Genomic DNA, 17496 nt, shown 5'->3' with positions numbered 1-17496 from the left:
TCATTGTGGCTTCTCTGGTGACCACAGAAATGGGAACAACAAGGTTTAGTGAGAGAAGCAAGGGGAAGCAACGAGAAAGAACTGAAGGAAAGAAGTGTAATTGGGTTGCCTCTTTCTGGCCTTAGCTGGAGTTCCAGAGCCAGGGTCAGGGGAGAGGTGGGAGGATCAGCATGCTGCTGAGTGCCCTCCGGTGGATCTGCTGCTCAGAAAGCTTCTTGCCCTGGAAACTTGCTCTACAGAAAGATATTAGATATTATCATGTGCTGGGCAGTGGTGTCTTATGCCTTTAATCCCATAATATCTGAGGCAGAGGTGGGCAGATCTCTGTGAGTTCCAGGACAGCCAGAGCTACACAGAAAGAAACCATGTCTCAAAATACACACACACACACACACACACACACACACATTTTATACATACATATTATGCACATATAAATAGATATGTGTATATATCTTTTATAGTATATATACACATATGTATATGGAATATATAAAATATTTACATAAACTACTGATAAATATTCTTTATACTTATATTGATACATTTATTATACATATTTTATATTTATACTTATAAATATTATATTTTTACATGTATATATAGAAAGCATATACTTATATAGACATGTGTATGAATATATATAATCTATGTATTTTTTAATATATTCATATGTAAGTTAAAGATATATTTAATCTGTAAAACAATTATTAACTTTAACATTGGTAACCTGTATTTAGGAAGAGTGTGTATGATTAGTAAACTTGTATCAATTTGTGCCTTTTATTGTTTGATTTTATTTTTAAATAATAAGAATGAACTCACGTGGTGGGTAAAAAATGAAAAGAAAATAAATCTGATTACAAAAGATGAAGATTGCCTGTGGACACTGTAAATGAAGGCCTGTCACCTGATACCTAGTCGAAACTCCAGCCCAGGAAGAGCCCACTGCATTAAAGGTGCTGAGGGGAAGTATTTTTGTGTTTGGTGTCCCACAAGGGCAAGGCATTGTTCCCAGTTTTATGGGAACTGCTCTTCTTTTCCTAGGCACGCAGTCCAAAGCTGGAAAGTTCAACAAGTGCATGAACAGAAGAGACCTTCTGGAAATGCTGAATTTGCACTGAGCTGCTGAGGCCCGGTGTGTTTCTCTGGGTAAGCTGCGAGCTTAGCCGGCAGCCGGCACAGGTCACTGTGGCCTCTGAACAGCTCTTCAATGGCCCTCTCTTCCTGGAGTTGTGGCTCTTCCCAGCCCAGCCTCCCAGCCCCGCCCCTCTCTCTGGACGCATCTCTGTGTCCCATCATCACCCGGCGCCGGGCCCTCCCTCCTTGCCCTCCCCTCCTCCCTCCTTCCTTCCCTTCCTCCCTCTCTCCCTCCCTCCCTCCCTCCCTCCCAGCTCCTCCACCAGGAAACAACCGGATTCCCGATCCCGACCGAGGCCTCCTTCCTGACTCGTGAGATTTCCTAACCTGGCTGTTGGGCGGGGTTGAAAAACCAGCTAAGCTTGGGGAGGAGCTGGGCCTTTAGGCTGCTCTTGGGGGAGCCGGGAGTAGAGATGGTGTCGGCAGGAAGCCCGTGGTCCCGGGTTTCCCGAGAGGGCAGTCATTAAACATGGAATCGGCCCCACAGCTGGCTAAGCGTTGGAGGTAGGGGCTCAGTCCCAGGCGCTGCAGTTCCAGTTCTTTCCGGGCCAGATCCCCGGCCTTTTCCACCTAGTTCTCTCTCCCTCCCCTTTTCAGGGCTCCACTCTCGCCGGGAGGATGAAAGGCCTCAGCTGGGGGCTCCCTGCCACCAGCACTGGGTCGTAAGAGCTGCCATCCAGGCTGGGTAAGTGTCCTCTTCCTTTCTGCCCCATTACAGCCCTTGGCTTTTCCCATCTTCCTATTCAGCCCCTGTCTCCTCCCTATCTTGTGCCTCTGCCAACATCTTCACATCATGCTCCTGGGGAGGTCTTTAGCCTCTTCCTGTAGTCAAAAAGGTGTGTGCGCGTGTGTGTGTGTGTGTGTGTGTGTGTGTGTGTGTGTGTGCGCGCGCGTGTGTGCGTGTGTGCGCGTGTGTGTGCGCGCAGAGGTGTCATACAGCTGGTGGTGTCGTATGAAAGGAATCTGAAGTAGTCTAAAAATAAGATTTCCTGTTGCACACTTAATTTGACATGTTATACGTGGCCAGCTGCTTATGCTCTGAAACCTCCCCAAGACTTAAATCCTTTGCTCTTGCTTGTCCCTGCCCAGTGGCCTCTGAGCATTTCACCTATCTCAGGAGCTTGATCAAATAGGAAATGTCCCTTCTTGGTCTCTGTCAATATTTTTCATATATTTATGTCAGTCTGTCATCCTTGCCCCTTTCAGCCGCCCGGATGGCGACCCCAGCCTCAACCCCAGACACACGGGCTCTAGTGGCTGACTTTGTAGGCTATAAGCTGAGGCAGAAGGGTTATGTGTGTGGAGCTGGCCCTGGGGAAGGCCCAGCAGCCGACCCGCTGCACCAAGCCATGCGGGCAGCTGGAGACGAGTTTGAGACCCGCTTCCGGCGCACCTTCTCTGACCTGGCCGCTCAGCTACACGTGACCCCAGGCTCAGCCCAGCAACGCTTCACCCAGGTTTCCGACGAACTTTTCCAAGGGGGCCCCAACTGGGGCCGTCTTGTGGCATTCTTTGTCTTTGGGGCTGCCCTGTGTGCTGAGAGTGTCAACAAAGAAATGGAACCATTGGTGGGACAAGTGCAGGATTGGATGGTGACCTACCTGGAGACACGCTTGGCTGACTGGATCCACAGCAGTGGGGGCTGGGTAAGAAGCTTCTCGATTGCTGCTCTCCCATACCTCTGCGAAGTTGGTCTTCATGGGAAAATGGGGCCTCTGGTGGGGGAGTGGGGGTTGTGCTGGGAAGGGCAGAGTTCCCCTATTTAAGTGGAATCAGACGAGAGCATCAAGCTAACTGTACTCCAGGGATGTCATGCAGTAGTCGCTGGATGGGCTTCAGGGTCCCGAGAAGACCGAATGTAGAGTTTTATAAACGGAGAGCCTTCAGGGAAAAGTTGTGTTACCCCCCGACAAGTACATAGCATGGGTGGTGGGGTTGGTCAGACACGGGTCATGGCTAGGCAAGCCTTTGCAAAGGATGCCAGTTCTGAACGGAACTTAAGGGATGCCATGGAAGGGATGCGGCGCACTTCATACAGACAGTGCAGAGGAGCCCAGGAGGGGCTTCCGTGGGGCTCGTGGGCAGTAGAGCTTTGGTGGAGCAGCTGGGTGTGGGGGCAGTGCTCACAGAGGATGGAACTGGAACTCTTCCTTCCTTCTTCTCTCCACTATCCTCTCCTGATATCCCTCTCTCCTTCTTTCTCTACTTCCCTTCTCTCCCACAGGCGGAGTTCACAGCTCTATACGGGGACGGGGCCCTGGAGGAGGCACGGCGTCTGCGGGAGGGGAACTGGGCATCAGTGAGGACAGTGCTGACGGGGGCTGTGGCACTGGGGGCCCTGGTAACTGTAGGGGCCTTTTTTGCTAGCAAGTGAGAAAGTCTAGGGTCAGGTGGGGCTAGGTGTGGCTAGGGGCCAGGAGAGCTGGAACAATAGAGAATGCCCTTGGAAGAAACTGGATGGTCACGGAACAGAGGAAGGCAGAGGAAGGTAGTGTTTGTGGGAGCCAAGCACGCCAGGCAGGTGGCAGGAAGGAGGAGCTGGAAACACTAAGGAATGTTTCAAGGCCAGGAACCCAGAGGGTGGAGTCATCCCACGGCTTGCAGGGAGGTGGGAGGAATCCTGCCTATATCGTGGGCACACAAACTACCTGGATCAGGGCTTGTGGTTCCAAGGAAGGTGAGCTCACTTAAAAGATCGGTGTCTCCACTAGATGAATGGGATTTAGGGAACCTAGAACTCACCTCCCTTTGGAATGGAAGCTTGGTGGTCGGGTGACTGGATGAAATGGCTGTGGCTGTGGGCTGCATGGGCACACCTGTGCATGGGCACACCTGTGCATGGGCACATGCAGGCATGCTCATGTGCATGCTGGGCTGTTTGTTGACTCTGGTGATGGGGTACTTAGAGAAAACATTCCTTCTTGCTGTGGCAAGAACAAGGGCCAGTTCACTGCCCTTCTCCCCTCTGCCCCTTCCCTAGACCTTAGGCCTCCAGGCTGGAGGAGGAACACTGTATCTAGACTAGGGCTCTGGCACTGCTGAAAGTTGACAGGGCTTTGGAGAGAAGAGTTCTGCAGCTGGCCTTGTTCTTCACCATCCCCCTTCTGTGCATCTGTGCACCCCGGCTGACAAAGGGCAAGGCTGTGGAGCCTGGGTGGATAGGAGCTCTGGTACTTGGGCTTGCCTGTCGCCTTTCCCTCAAGGGAGGCACCTGGGTACCTAGAGTGTTGCCTGTTTCTAGGACCTCTTTATCCAGCTGAGACTCTAAATTGGGGCACTAATTTTCCTTTAGAAGATACGGATATGAATGCCGATCTAGAATTCAGTTTAGCTCCTGAGCTGTCTCAGCGAGACTGCCGATGCCTAGAGAGGACCATTCCCACTCTGAGTCCCTTGGGAGTGATGGGGACAGGTACTCCTTGCCTGGCCTATTCTGTGTGGTGGGTTTTGGTGCTGCTGTATCAGGGGCCAGGTGTATGGGTTCTAGAGTACCTGCCACGACTTCAACACGTTTTCTTTTGAAGCCATCCATGCTCTTTGCATAGGTTGTGTTGTCAGTACTTGAGTCTCTGAAGATGTCGGTCACGTTAGAACTCACAGTCCAGTCCTCTAGAACAAACCCAGACCATAGCTTTTTCTTTCGAGGGAGGAATCATTCACTCCAAACGCATGCCCTGAGCCAGACCTCACTGCTGCACTTTCCAAGGTGCTAACATTGCTGCTCTTTGACGCCAACTTCGTTCGCAGTGCTCTAGAACCCTACCTGCCTATCCTGAGCACTGACCAGCTTGGCTAGGCCACAGCTGACTCGCCTCTTCACTTGGTCCTAGAATGTGGCATCGTATCGTGCTTGCTAGAATGTGGGACCAAATTGGCCTCAGGTGTTTAGTCCAGACTTTTGCTTCTGAGAGAAGGTTGCACTTTTTGATAGTGTCTGTGGGGGATGCGGGAGGCTGCATGTGCCAGTTGGTGTATTTTGAGGGTGATGATCTAAGAAACTCAGAGCTGTCTCTGGCAAGCAGTTGGAGTGGGAGGCTCTGACTTGCTCAGGACAAACTAGGCCAGTGGTTTTCAAACTGCTTGGCAGAGCCCCGAAGTGTCCTAGGGGTTGCCTCAGGAGTCCTTAGGGAGATGAGGGAGTGGAGGGCTGGGCAGTTTGCCCTCAAACAGAACAGCTCCCCTTGTAGCTGTCTTATGTATCGGGGTTCAGGGTAAGATTTTATTTGTGGTAAGGGCTTTGCTGCTGAAAAAAGTTAGAAAACCACTGACTAGACCATCAGCTCCATTTGGAGTCTGTGCTCCTCCGAGTTCCGGGAAGACTCTCTGCTCTACCCTTCCCACGGGACACCTACCCGAGTTAGCATTCCTGGGGGCCTTTAGCAAACAGGAGCAGTGGGAACCAGGGTCGGGTTACCAACACCCTCTGCTGCTGAGCCTCCAGACAGGTGGAAGGAGAGGCCGTTATGGGAAGCTAAAGGGTTGGTCTTGGTCTGGATTCCCAGAAGCTTAGCTTAGATGGGACCACAGTGGGGAGTTGTGACCTGTTCTGCCCTTCGTTTTGAGGGCCAGTGGAAACCCAGAGACTCTTCTGTCAGGGAAAACCAGGGACTGTCTTTCAGAGCCATATAGTTCCTTGGGATCAGCTCTTGGCTAAGAGGGCTGAGTATGGCTCCCAACTTTTAAATCCATTTCATTTTTTTAAATGAGGGAAATGGATCTAATTTTTCAGATATTAAGTAGGTGGAGAGGATGTTCTTGCTCTCCAAAACCCAAAGGGATAAATAGGGACTTTGCTTAGGCCAAGGCAAGAGCGGAAGTGGGGCGAGTCAGTCCTGCAGTTGTCAATCCTACTCCCCACTTCACTAGGGCATACATATACTATTTTACTTTTTTAAAATCATAAACGGCAGGAGAACAGATTTGGTTAGTTTAGAAGAAGAGAAAAAGCTCTATAAATATAAATATATATTCCTGTATTTTTATTTAATAATTTATAAATGCCAAGTTCATTTGACTTTTATTTTTGTGTAATATGTAATGGTCGTATTAAAAATAAACAAATAAAGCCCAGAAATTTAATGAGAAGTACCGAACAGGGTTTTGTGACTTCTGTACTGTACAGCCTGGGTTTTAGAACTCTCCTTAAGCCAGTCATTTCTTAGGACCATGACCTTACTAAGGGAAATAATTTCAATTTAGGCATTTGGGAAAGAAAGTATTGAGGTTAAAAAAAAAAAAATCCACACCCACCCCACCCCTGGCCAAATACCCAAAGCTAAGAACTCTATACCAACTCCAGCCTCAAGAAGGGATAGGCACATGTGCTATATTTGGGGCCCTCTACACACAACAACCCCTCCTCAAATATCCTGGCTCGGTTTGGTGGCAAACAATTGCCATCCCAGTCATCAGGTAGAGATAGGAAGGTGGGCCATGGGCCACCCGGGTGTACAGTAAGGTCAAGGCCAGCTAAGGCTCGGCGAGACCTTGTCTCTAAGCAGATTAATAGAAAGCAAAAGGATAATTAATGCATGGAGGCTGTTCTTAAGCAATATTCTCAAATACAAAAGCTAGGCTGTGAACTCAGCTATGAGTTTTTGGCGGTCAAAGCAGTCTGGAAACATTAAGATTCACAGCTGAATTGTTACTCAGAAGGCAGACTTTTCTGGAAAGATACTTAGTGACAGAATTGGTGGCAAATAGAGTAATTTATATCTCTGTCCTTTTAGAGATACCAAGTGGGGATCCAGAAGGTCTTAGGTTTGCTTATCAGACTCATCATAATTTAGGCCAATATGTTCCTTTATAATGGTCTGATTACTGAGTTTTAGACTGTCCAAAGGGAAGACGACTGCTTTCTTTATATAGTTCTGTGTAGATGCAGCTCACCCAGATGGCACTTTTAATAAAAGTTGGGCAACCCTTAGTTACGTTTCTGACCCTGTGGGGGTAGAGAGGCTGGGGTAGTTCTGGAAAATCTCTTGCACTTCAGGAGCAAGGACGTTAAGTGTAGATCTGGCTGGGGCTACCTATAGGCAGCTAGCTCCACGCCAGCCTGGCTGCAAGCTAAGACTCACCGTCAGGAGAAAGAACAAACCCGAAACCCTGCCGTTTCTTGCATATGGTGGATTATAGATACTCTTCATCAGGTTTTTGTTTGCTTTTTCTTTCATTTTTTGAAATAGGATCAGGCTCAGTGTCGACATTCCAGGTATGTGCCACCAGATCTGGCTGAATTCTTTGAAAATTTAAAAAACACCCTTAAATGTGGTTATGGGGAATAACCCTAAAATAATAATAAATAACTAATCAATAACCAATAGATAATAAAAACACAGCCCAAAGCTGGATGCGGTGTGGCCCATTTATAATCCCAGCCTTTGGGAGTCAGAGGCAGGAGTAGTAGTTCAGTATCCAGTGTGGCTGATAGGAGACCCTGCTCAACACACACACAGACACACAGGGACACACACACACACACACACGGACACACACATGGACACACGGACACACGGACACACGGACACATGGACACAACAGGAATTTTGACCAGAAAGCATAATCTAATGGACGATGTGGCTGCTTCACTCATCACTCATCTCTAGAGAACATTAAATATTCTCGGCGTATTTCACATAGTTCTAGGCTCCCAGGCAAAGAGTGGGAGGACACATCTCCGCTCGCATGTTGCCCTTCCACTCCAGTAGGGAATCAAACAATAAGTAAATCTCATAAATATGTTAGAAGGTAGTAAATACTATGGGGACAGATGCATGGTGACCCATACCTTTCACCCTAGTGTTAGGGAGGCAGCTGCCAGGCAGCTCTGCAAGTTCAAGGCCAACCTGGGCTACATGTGAGATACTCCCCCACACACACCTGAAGGTATTATTTTTAAATAAAAGGAACAAGGATAGGAATATGTAGATGCTCTGATTTTAAATCAAATGGGCAGGGAAACCCTCATGTCTAAGATGACAGGTAAAACGGTGAATTATGGTATAGCTGAAGATACCTATTAGCACTGTTTTCCTATAAAACTTCTATACGTTAGAAACTAGTGTGTGACGGTGTGAAGAATCACACTTTACATGTGTGAGCCTCCCTACTTAAACGAAGACTTCAGCGAGAGCAGATGAAGATACCACTTGTGGTTTTGTCTGGTAAGGTGGGTTTTGTTCTTTCTGCTGTCAGCATTTTCTGATTTCTGTGGGGTAATGAATATGAGCATCTGATGGAGCAACTGAGAGCAAGTTTTTCAGATAAAAAGTTATTAAAAAGGCAGCCAACCAAGTTCAGGGATGGGCATTTATACTTGCAGTCTCAACATGAGAGGGATGGGAGGAGACACTGAAAGTTGGGGGTTGATCTTTCTACGCAGTGAGTTCTAGGCCAGCCAGGGCTACCTAGGCAGACCTTTTATTAAAGATTAGCCACTCAGTGGGCTAGAGAGATGATTGATTCAGTCATGGATGGTGGAAAGGGTATACTGAGTCTGGTAAGTTGTCCTCTTACCTCACACAAGTGCCCTGACTCATGTTCCCTTCAAATAAGTGTAAAAAGAAAAAAAAAAATTAAGGTTAGAAAATCAGTTGAGCTAGAGAAATGGCTATTGGTCAAGAGCACTTGCTTCTCTAATTAGAGGAGTAGGGTTCAGATCCTAGGATCTGTGTCAGGTAGTTCAACCCCACCTGAAACTCCAGCTCCAGGAGATTATAAACACCTTCTGGTTTCTGTGGGCACCAGAACATAGACCCATACATACATAAAACGTTTTAAAAGTTAGCCAGTCAAAACTGAAATTAAGCAGCCCGGTAGAAGCCCCTTCCACCTTTCAATGCTATCTCACTTCTGTACCAGGTCTGATCTGGTTAATGCAAGCTAGGTCAGACCACATCAGAAGATACCAGGATCTTTCTAAAATACACCAAAGGCTGGACAGATAGCATTAATGAGTGCTTGCTGCTCTCACAGAGGACCTGGTTCACATCTTAGCACACATAGAATACCTTGCAACTACCTGTACTCCAGTTCCAGGGGATCTGACACCCTCTGGCTTTTGTGGGCTCCTGCATGTAAGTGCTACACATAAACTCACACAAGCATACATACACATACAAATAAAAGTAGTAAGTCTTTAAAAATAGCATAAGGCTTCAAGTCTTTGCCATCACTGTCCAGTAGAATATGATGCAAGTCACAAAAAGAGTTTTACATTTTTCTAGGAGCCTCATTAAAAATGTAAGAGAGTGCCTTTAATCCTGCATTAGGAAGACAGGAGTGGGATATCCCTGTGTAACTATGCAGCTCACTGTCCTTATATACACTATATAGACCAGGCTGGCCTTGAACCCAAAGAGGTTCACCTGCTTCTGGGCCCAGCCCTTTTTTTTTTTTGAGACAGGGTCTTATGCAGCCCAGGCTAGCCTCAACTTTCCTATATAAATGAGGTTGGCCTTGAACTCCTGATGCTTCTGCTCCCCCCCCCCCAAGTGCTAGGAATTCAGGAGTATCTTGTTATTACATCTAGCTCTGTAGGGTATTTTGTTTTTAAAGATTTTAAAAATGTATATGTGTGTGGGAGAGAATATGCGTGTGTTTGTTAGTGCCCATGGAGGCCAGAAGGTGTTGAATTCAGTAGAGCTGAAGTTACAGGTGGAGTGAGCTTGTGGGTGCTGAGAACTGAACTCAGTTCTCAGTAAGAGTACCAAGAACTGTGGTTTTTGAGACAAGGTTTCTCTGTGGCCTGGCTGTCCTCAAACTCACAGAGATCTACCTGCCTCTCTCTCTCCTGGGGCTGGGATTAAAGGTGTATAGCTCTGGCTACTCACTGTGCAGACTGGCCTGGAATTCCTGGCTATTGTTTTCCTGCTTCAGCTTCTCAAGTGCTAAGATTACACATGTGTATAACAATGCTGAAAAAATATAACCTCAGGAAGGTGAGGCAGGGGGATCTCAGGTTTGAGGCCAGACTACATAATAATACAGCTCAGTCTCCGGAAGGGAAAAAAAAAAGCCCAGCAATGGTGGTGCACAAGCCTTTTTGTTTTGTTTTGTTTAATAATTTTTAATGTTTTTTAAGATTTATTATATATACAATGTGGCTGTCTTCAGACACACCAGAAGAGGGCATCAGATCTCATTACAGATGGTTATGAGCCGCTATGTAGTTGTTGGGAATTGAACTCAGAACCTCTGAAAGGGCAGTCAGTGCTCTTAACCACTGAACCATCTCTCCAGCCCAAACAAGCCTTTAATCCGAGCACTTGGGAGACAGAGGCAGGCAGATCTTTGAGTTTGAGGCCAGGCTGGTCTACAGAGGGAGTTCAGGGAAAGCCAGGACTACACAGAGATCCTGTTTCAAACAACAAAATTAAAACAAAAAGATTTAGGGGAATGTGGTTTTTTTTTGTTTGTTTGTTTTTGTTTTCTTTTTTGGTTCTTTTTTTTCGGAGCTGGGGACCGAACCCAGGACCTTGTGCTTCCTAGGCAAGCGCTCTACCACTGAGCTAAATCCCCAACCCTGGGAATGTGGTTTTATATAGGGTATTCATTTAGTAGATGGACGTGCCAGCACACACCTTTAATCCCAGAGTTTAGGAGGTAGAGGTAGGCGGGTCTCTGTGAGATTAGTCAGCCTCGACTATATAAATTGAGCTTCAGGCCAGCCAGAGTCAGTTAGTGAGGTCCTGCCTCAACAACACTGTTGTTGCACAAAGGCATTTGGTTCTTACATTTCCCTTCATTACCTTGCTTAAGTTGGGTGCCAGCAAACCCTTCAAAATTTGAATTGGTTAGAATCAGTGTGAGAGACCTTTCTTTGGAACTCATTTAGTGCCTGACTTCGGTGATCAACTTTAATTGGGATGAATCCCCAGCAACAGTTTGACTCTGCTTCCAGCTCCCAAACTCCTGAGGTAAGGAATGCGGCAGTGGGGTAATGAGCCATGCTTCATTCTGACTGTTTTGCTTAAACGTATTCCTTTTTGCCCCACTCCCCTTTTGCAACCAAGTTAACCTTTTTGGTTGTGCTTGTATGAATCTACTCCCCAGACTTGTAGTTTGGTCTGTCTACAAAAAGTCCTCTTGCAGATTTAGCACTACTGTTCTTTATTTCTATAAATGTGTGAAATTTCTACTGGGGTGTGGCTATCGTACGCTCTTCTCCAGAGCCAGCTCTCATGGTTACTTGAAGGTGCAGAGCTGTCTTGAGCACCTACATGGAGAATTCCTCTGGGGTCTTCAAAGGGGTTTGGAAGCTAGGAAACTGGACCTAAAAGTTGTAGTCCTCCAATAATCACACATGTGTACTCTGCTAAGTGTATAACCATGTATGTATCCAAATATAAACAGGACTTGAGCCCTGGTCTGCAGGCACTCCACCTAGTTAGGAAGCAGCACAGAATCGCAAAGTGTGCAGTGGAAATAGGCCCACTTGTCTCAAGATAGAATGGGAATGCTGGTGGAAGGCATTCTCACTGAGGTCTGGTTTAGGAGAAACTCCACAGATAGAGAGACTAAATCTTTGAACCTCAGGTAAAACCGGGGAATGAGAGAAGTATGGAGACACTTGCAAACTAGCCCCAAGGCTACAGTAAGAAATTTTGACACTTCAGCTGGCCAGGAAAAAGAGGGTGCTGTACAAGTTAGGCAAGAAAACAGGCTAAGTCTAAGCAAGGGTTAGAGTCTAAAACAATCACCTCTGCAGAACAATGGGACAACTCCAAGTCTGAGTGAAGATTAGTGAGGTTTGTTGATTTTTTTTTTTAAATACTATTCTTTAGGCTACTTCTCTATGTAGTGCTGGATGTCCTTGAACTCACTCTGTAGAGTAGTCTGGTTTTGAACTCACAGAAATACGATTGCCTCCGCTTTCGGGGCGCTGGTATTAAAGGCATACGCCACCACACTCAGTCCAGGAATTCCCTATCGTTAAGTCAGGCAACCCTTTCGGGAGCAAGGTTCACCTGTCGCACAGCGGGTGTCAGCCCGTCGAATCCCATAAGCCAATCGGCATCCAAGAATGGGCCACTTCGGTGAGGCGTTTGGAAGATTGGTCCTTTCCACTTCACCAGTCAGGGGCCAATTGCCAAGCATCCTCCATGTTGTGGACCCGCCCATGGGCGGAGGATGAGCGGGAAGTCGTCACAGTGCAGGCTTATTGTTACCTAAGGACTCGACAGGAGGTGGGGTGTGTTGATTGACAGGCATATTTCACCTACCGGGTTCAGAGATTTTGGCACGGTGGCCCGCCTTAGAGGTGGGGTCGTGTGTGATTGCCAAGTAGAATTCCCCAATAGTATTCGAGCTCGAGGTAACGGGCAGGCTGACTGACTAATGAATCCTCGACGTGGCCAGCTCAGTTCTCCAATCGCCGAGCGGCGGGCCCCAGTCTGAGCGGCGATGGCGGCGGCGGCGGCGGCGGCAGCAGCAGCGGGGGCTGCGGGCGGTCGGGGCTCCGGGCCGGGCGGCGGCGCCATCTTGTGCCCAGGGCCGGTGGGGAGGCCGGGGAGGGGGACCCGGGGGGCGCAGGGGACTACGGGAACGGCCTGGAGTCTGAGGAGCTGGAGCCTGGGGAGCTGCTGCCAGAGCCCGAGCCCGAAGAGGAGCCGCCCCGGCCCCGCGCCCCTCCGGGAGCTCCGGGTCCTGGGCCCGGCTCGGGAGCCCCCGGCAGTCAGGAGGAAGAGGAAGAGCCGGGACTGGTTGAGACCGACCCCGGGGACGGCGCCATTGAGGACCCGGTGAGGGGAGGAGGCCGAGCGTGCGGGCCGGGTCATGGGAGGCCCAGAGCACGGGCAGGAGGCAGGCAGGCGGGGGGTGGGGTTGGGCGGGGAATAACGTGGCTGGTGGCGGGCCGAGGCCGTTCGTGAGCGGTCTGATGGGGCATCATGGGCGCCTAGGATGGCTCTAGAGAAGGTAAATTAATGGGCTCTTTTTATTTTTCGGCGTGTTTTTTAAAAAATTGATTTTCTATTTCAATCACGACCCTCGCACGAGGCGAGGGAAATGGCCGAGCATGGCTGTGGCCAGGCCCAGACAAAATGAACGGCACAGCCCCTGCGTCTGTGGTTAACTGCATGCCCTGCTCATTCATTGTAGGAGCTAGAAGCGATCAAAGCTCGAGTCAGGGAGATGGAGGAAGAGGCTGAGAAGCTAAAGGAGCTACAAAACGAGGTAGAGAAACAGATGAATATGAGTCCACCCCCAGGCAATGGTGAGTAAATGGCCTCTTGCACATACAGTCGGGGTCTTTGGTTGATAGGGTGGTGGGGGAAGACTGCAGCGGGGCATTAGAGGCTCGGGATCTTGAAGCCGCTCATCTGAGCAGATTTTCTGGGCAGGTGCTGTGGTCATAGTCCATTATGTGTTCTACTGACCTTTGTTAGACGCAGGCTGTTTTGGTGGTGATAGTGTTGTGCCTTCCTTTGTCTCATTTATAAGTGTGTTTCTCTTTGTTCTTAGTTTGTCTGTACTCTTGTGGCGATTACCGGCTAGCATTTGACCTTCAAGTCTTAACACTTTTCAGTGAGAGACCCTTTATTGGGATTTATAAGGTGACTGATGGCTGTGAGGAGTTCTTTTAAAATGTCAGGTTTCGGTACATTCAGTTTTGTTCACTCCGAGAGGCATTTCAGCCAAAGCTGGATAGAGAGTCGACTGGAGAAACAAAATCTTAATACCCTTTTCTTTGGTTTTTAAGAGGTAGTTTCTCTAATGTCTAGTAAGACCTACTATGTGCCGGGCACTGTTGTAGGCAGTAGTTGGTATAGCAGAACAGGCCCACATCTTAACCTGATGGTGGAGTGTCTATGAATTGACCCAAGCAGGAAATGTGCTTGCTTAAAGTAATTTTTTTTCCCCTCTAAAAGCTGGCCCAGTGATCATGTCTCTTGAGGAGAAGATGGAGGCTGATGCCCGTTCCATCTACGTTGGCAATGTATGTATTAAGGAAAGTTCTGATTTGGGTTTGGGGGTATTGTTTCTATTGCTTTGTTAGTACTTCCCCATACCTGTGATGTGTCCCTTTCCTCAGGTGGACTATGGTGCGACAGCAGAAGAGCTGGAGGCCCATTTTCACGGCTGCGGTTCAGTCAACCGGGTGACTATCCTCTGTGACAAATTTAGTGGCCATCCCAAAGGGTAAGGAGGGGGATAGCTTGATCACTTTAAAAAATACATACCACTTTAGTACCACTACCACCATTCTCTGAGCTGGGACTCGAACCCAGGACTTTGAACATGCTGAGTGTGTGATGTTGATCTACTCCAGAAGTGTTAACTGTTTTTAAATGTTCTATTTATGTGGTTGGTTGGTTTTTGTTTTGTTTTCGAGTCAGGGTTTTTCTGTTTAACCCTGGCTATACTGGAATTAGCTCTATAGACCAGGCTAGCCTCAAACTCTTATCTGCCTCTGCCTCTCCAGTGCTGAGATTAGGCTTTAGGCTTATATCACCATAACTGGCCTAACTTATATTTCCCAAAGAATAGTAATTGCTTGTTAAAACAAGTAGGTTTTGCCTGTTAAGTGTCTCTAACATATCAGCAGTTGTATAGTAAGTGTTTTCAGAGAACAGGTAGTAAACTAAAGACTGGGCAGGGGTGAGATTGTAAACTGGGGGGGGGCAGCATTTAGTCAGCACCAGCGATTTGTGTATGACTGTATGGAAATCTGGGTCTTGTTTTTTCTTTTTAATTTTGGTGGTGCTGGAGACTGAACCTTTGGACTCAGGATGTTTGCTATGCAAGCCCTCCTACTGAGGCGTATCACACTCACACCAGGCTGGTCTTAGCAACTCTGTAGCGAAGGCCGTATGGACAGACCATAAAACTAGATTCTCCTGCCTCAGCCTATTTAGTAGCTGGGATTATAAACTGTTCCATACTACTAATACTCGGAAGTTTTTATAAATACCATTTAAATAATTATTTTAAAGTGTTAACATTATATTCCAGTTAACTGTATTTACAAGTTGGGTTTAACCTGTAAGCTATTTGAAAAGTCTGATAAAATGGCGAAATTATTCTTTCCAGGTTTGCATATATAGAGTTCTCAGACAAAGAGTCAGTGAGGACGTCCCTGGCCTTAGATGAGTCCCTGTTTAGAGGAAGACAAATCAAGGTAAGCCTAGGGCCCTGGCTACTATCCATTCTGTACAGATTCTCCGGCTTGACTCCAAGGCTTTCTGTTCTCTGTCCTTTTCAGGTGATTCCCAAGCGAACCAACAGACCAGGCATCAGCACAACAGACCGGGGCTTCCCGCGTGCCCGATACCGCGCCCGGACTACCAATTACAACAGCTCCCGATCTCGATTCTACAGTGGTTTTAACAGCAGGCCCCGGGGTCGAATCTACAGGTCAGGATAGATGGGCTGCTCCTCTTCCCCGCCTCCCATGAGCCCTTAGGCTTACGTTCTTTCCTGATCTGAGGACCCTTACTCCCATGTCCTCCCTTTGGTTCCAGGGACTTGGTCCTGCTTGTGCAGAGTAAGGAAGTAGTTGCAGGCCAGTTGTGCATTTTCTTGAGTAGGAGTTGATGAGGGTCAATTTGTTGTGAGGTGTTTGTTCCCTTGGCCTTTTGGGGAATTGGTGGCAGTGAAAGTGTTTACACTGAGAGTTGTAAGGCCTCAGGGTAGGAAAAGTAGCTTGGAGTTTGTTACTTTTCCCATGCTTGGAAGGATCCAGCTCCGGGCGGGTCCTCCCACAGCCATATTCCCAAGGTTAGCTGTCTGATGGGGCTTGGTGGCTCCCGCAGTGTGACTGCTCTATTCCTTCTGTCCTTGCATTTGAATTGCACAGTAAGATAAAGCCTGCTTTCCTACCAGATAGGGCCTGGGTGCTGTGGAACACTGGGCAAACAATGGATCCTTTTTCTTGTCCTCAGTATCTTAGATGTATTTCCTTGCCCCTTTCCCACCTCAAGGCCCCCCAGTTTGCCAGTTGTGTTATTCCTGGATTGAGGCCTCGATTTTGAGGTGCTCCCTTCAGTCACTGGGGCAGTTGCGGGCCCAAGGGGAGGGTCTTGCACTGAACTCTCTAGTAACCCTGTTAACACCTAACTCTCCTTCTTTCTTCCAGGGGCCGGGCTAGAGCGACATCATGGTATTCCCCTTACTAAAAAAAGTGTGTATTAGGAGGAGAGAGAGGAAAAAAAGAGGAAAGAAGGAAAAAAAAGAATTAAAAAAAAAAAAAGAAAAACAGAAGATGACCTTGATGGAAAAAAAATATTTAAAAAAAAAAAAAAAGATATACTGTGGAAGGGGGGAGAATCCCATAACTAACTGTGAGGAGGGACCTGCTTTGGGGAGTAGGGGAAGGCCCAGGGAGTGGGGCAGGGGCTACATATTCCCTCTGGGGATTCGCCATGGACACATCTCAACTGTGCAAGCTGCTCCCTGTTTCCCTGCTCCCCTTCATCCTCTTTGGGCCTGCTCCAGGGTAGGTGGGCACGGGTGGTAGGAGGGCTTTTTTTTACCCAGGGCTCTGGAAGGACACCAAACTGTTCGGCTTGTTTCCTTCCCTCGTCTCTCCCTGCCTTTTGCAGCCCCTGCCTTCCTGCTCCTGTCCTACCAGGTCTCCGCCCACCCTACCCTCCTTCCTCCGGCTCCCTGCCCCTCCAGTTTGCCTGGTGATCTATTTTGTTTCCTTTTGTGTTTCTTTTTCTGTTTGAGTGTCTTTCTTTGCAGGTTTCTGTAGCCGGAAGATCTCGCTCCCAGCGGCTCCAGTGTAAATTCCCCTCTCCCTGGGGAATGCACTACTTTGTTTTGGGGAGTTTGGGGGTGTTTTTGTTTTTCAGGTGTTTTTGTTTTGTTTTTTTTTTTTTCCTTTACCTTTTTTTTTCCCTTTTATTTGGAGGGAATGGGAGGAAGTGGGAACAGGGTGGTGGGGGTGGCTTTTGTTTTTATTTTTTTAACTCATTTCCAGGGGATGGGAATTTTTTTTTTAAATAATGTGTCATGAATAAAGTTGTTTATGAAAAAAGTGTTTGGCCCTTTGGATGTGTATTCATTACATGCCAGTTCTCTTAGGATGGTTTTAGTTTAGGGGGTGGTGCTGGTGTTTTAGAGGGGGTTACATTTGTAAATTAAGGTAGAAGTTACGACTAGCTGTAATGTATTCAGTTGAGGATGATTGGTCCTTTTTCATGAGTAAAGAACACCTTCAAGAGTGGCCCTTGCAGTACACAGGCAGGCGGATCTGAGTCTGAGGCCAGTCCGGTCTGCATGGTTACAGAGCAGCCAGGGCTACTGAAAGGCAACTGAAACCGTTGGGATGAGTGCAAATGCACCATGTCACCGTGTCATACTTCTAGATTGGGGTCTTACTAACTCTTGTGTCTCAAGATGGACTCAAGAAAT

The 17496-nt window shown here is 47.8% G+C and overlaps 2 protein-coding genes across 4 annotated transcripts; both read left to right on the top strand.

The window, feature by feature from the left end:
* The first annotated feature begins 1345 nt into the window (after window positions 1–1345).
* LOC116913126 (bcl-2-like protein 2) lies at window positions 1346–6233 on the top strand. 3 transcript variants are annotated; one of them, XM_032917287.1, is made up of 4 exons: window positions 1346–1452; window positions 1738–1825; window positions 2347–2786; window positions 3365–6233. In XM_032917287.1, the coding sequence occupies exons 3-4, from the start codon at window positions 2355–2357 to the stop codon at window positions 3512–3514; spliced, it is 582 nt and encodes a 193-aa protein (XP_032773178.1). In that variant the 5' UTR covers window positions 1346–1452; window positions 1738–1825; window positions 2347–2354; the 3' UTR covers window positions 3515–6233. The 3 variants fall into 3 exon arrangements, with proteins under 3 accessions (XP_032773178.1, XP_032773177.1, XP_032773176.1); XM_032917286.1 differs by having other exon boundaries at window positions 1413–1644; XM_032917285.1 differs by lacking the exons at window positions 1346–1452; window positions 1738–1825 and having other exon boundaries at window positions 2330–2786.
* Window positions 6234–12528: 6295 nt separating this feature from the next.
* Window positions 12529–16330, top strand: Pabpn1 (poly(A) binding protein nuclear 1). Its single transcript, XM_032917284.1, is given in 8 exon segments — window positions 12529–12607; window positions 12610–12881; window positions 13240–13354; window positions 14010–14077; window positions 14174–14280; window positions 15172–15259; window positions 15344–15495; window positions 16217–16330. Coding segments are annotated over 8 exon segments (906 nt in total). The 5' UTR covers window positions 12529–12543; the 3' UTR covers window positions 16257–16330.
* Window positions 16331–17496: the final 1166 nt, after the last annotated feature.

The sequence above is a fragment of the Rattus rattus genome, chromosome 12, assembly GCF_011064425.1.
Source record: "Rattus rattus isolate New Zealand chromosome 12, Rrattus_CSIRO_v1, whole genome shotgun sequence".
Taxonomy (NCBI): domain Eukaryota; kingdom Metazoa; phylum Chordata; class Mammalia; order Rodentia; family Muridae; genus Rattus; species Rattus rattus.
Note: the sequence above shows the minus strand (reverse complement) of the source record. Positions and strands in the feature narration are given on the sequence as shown.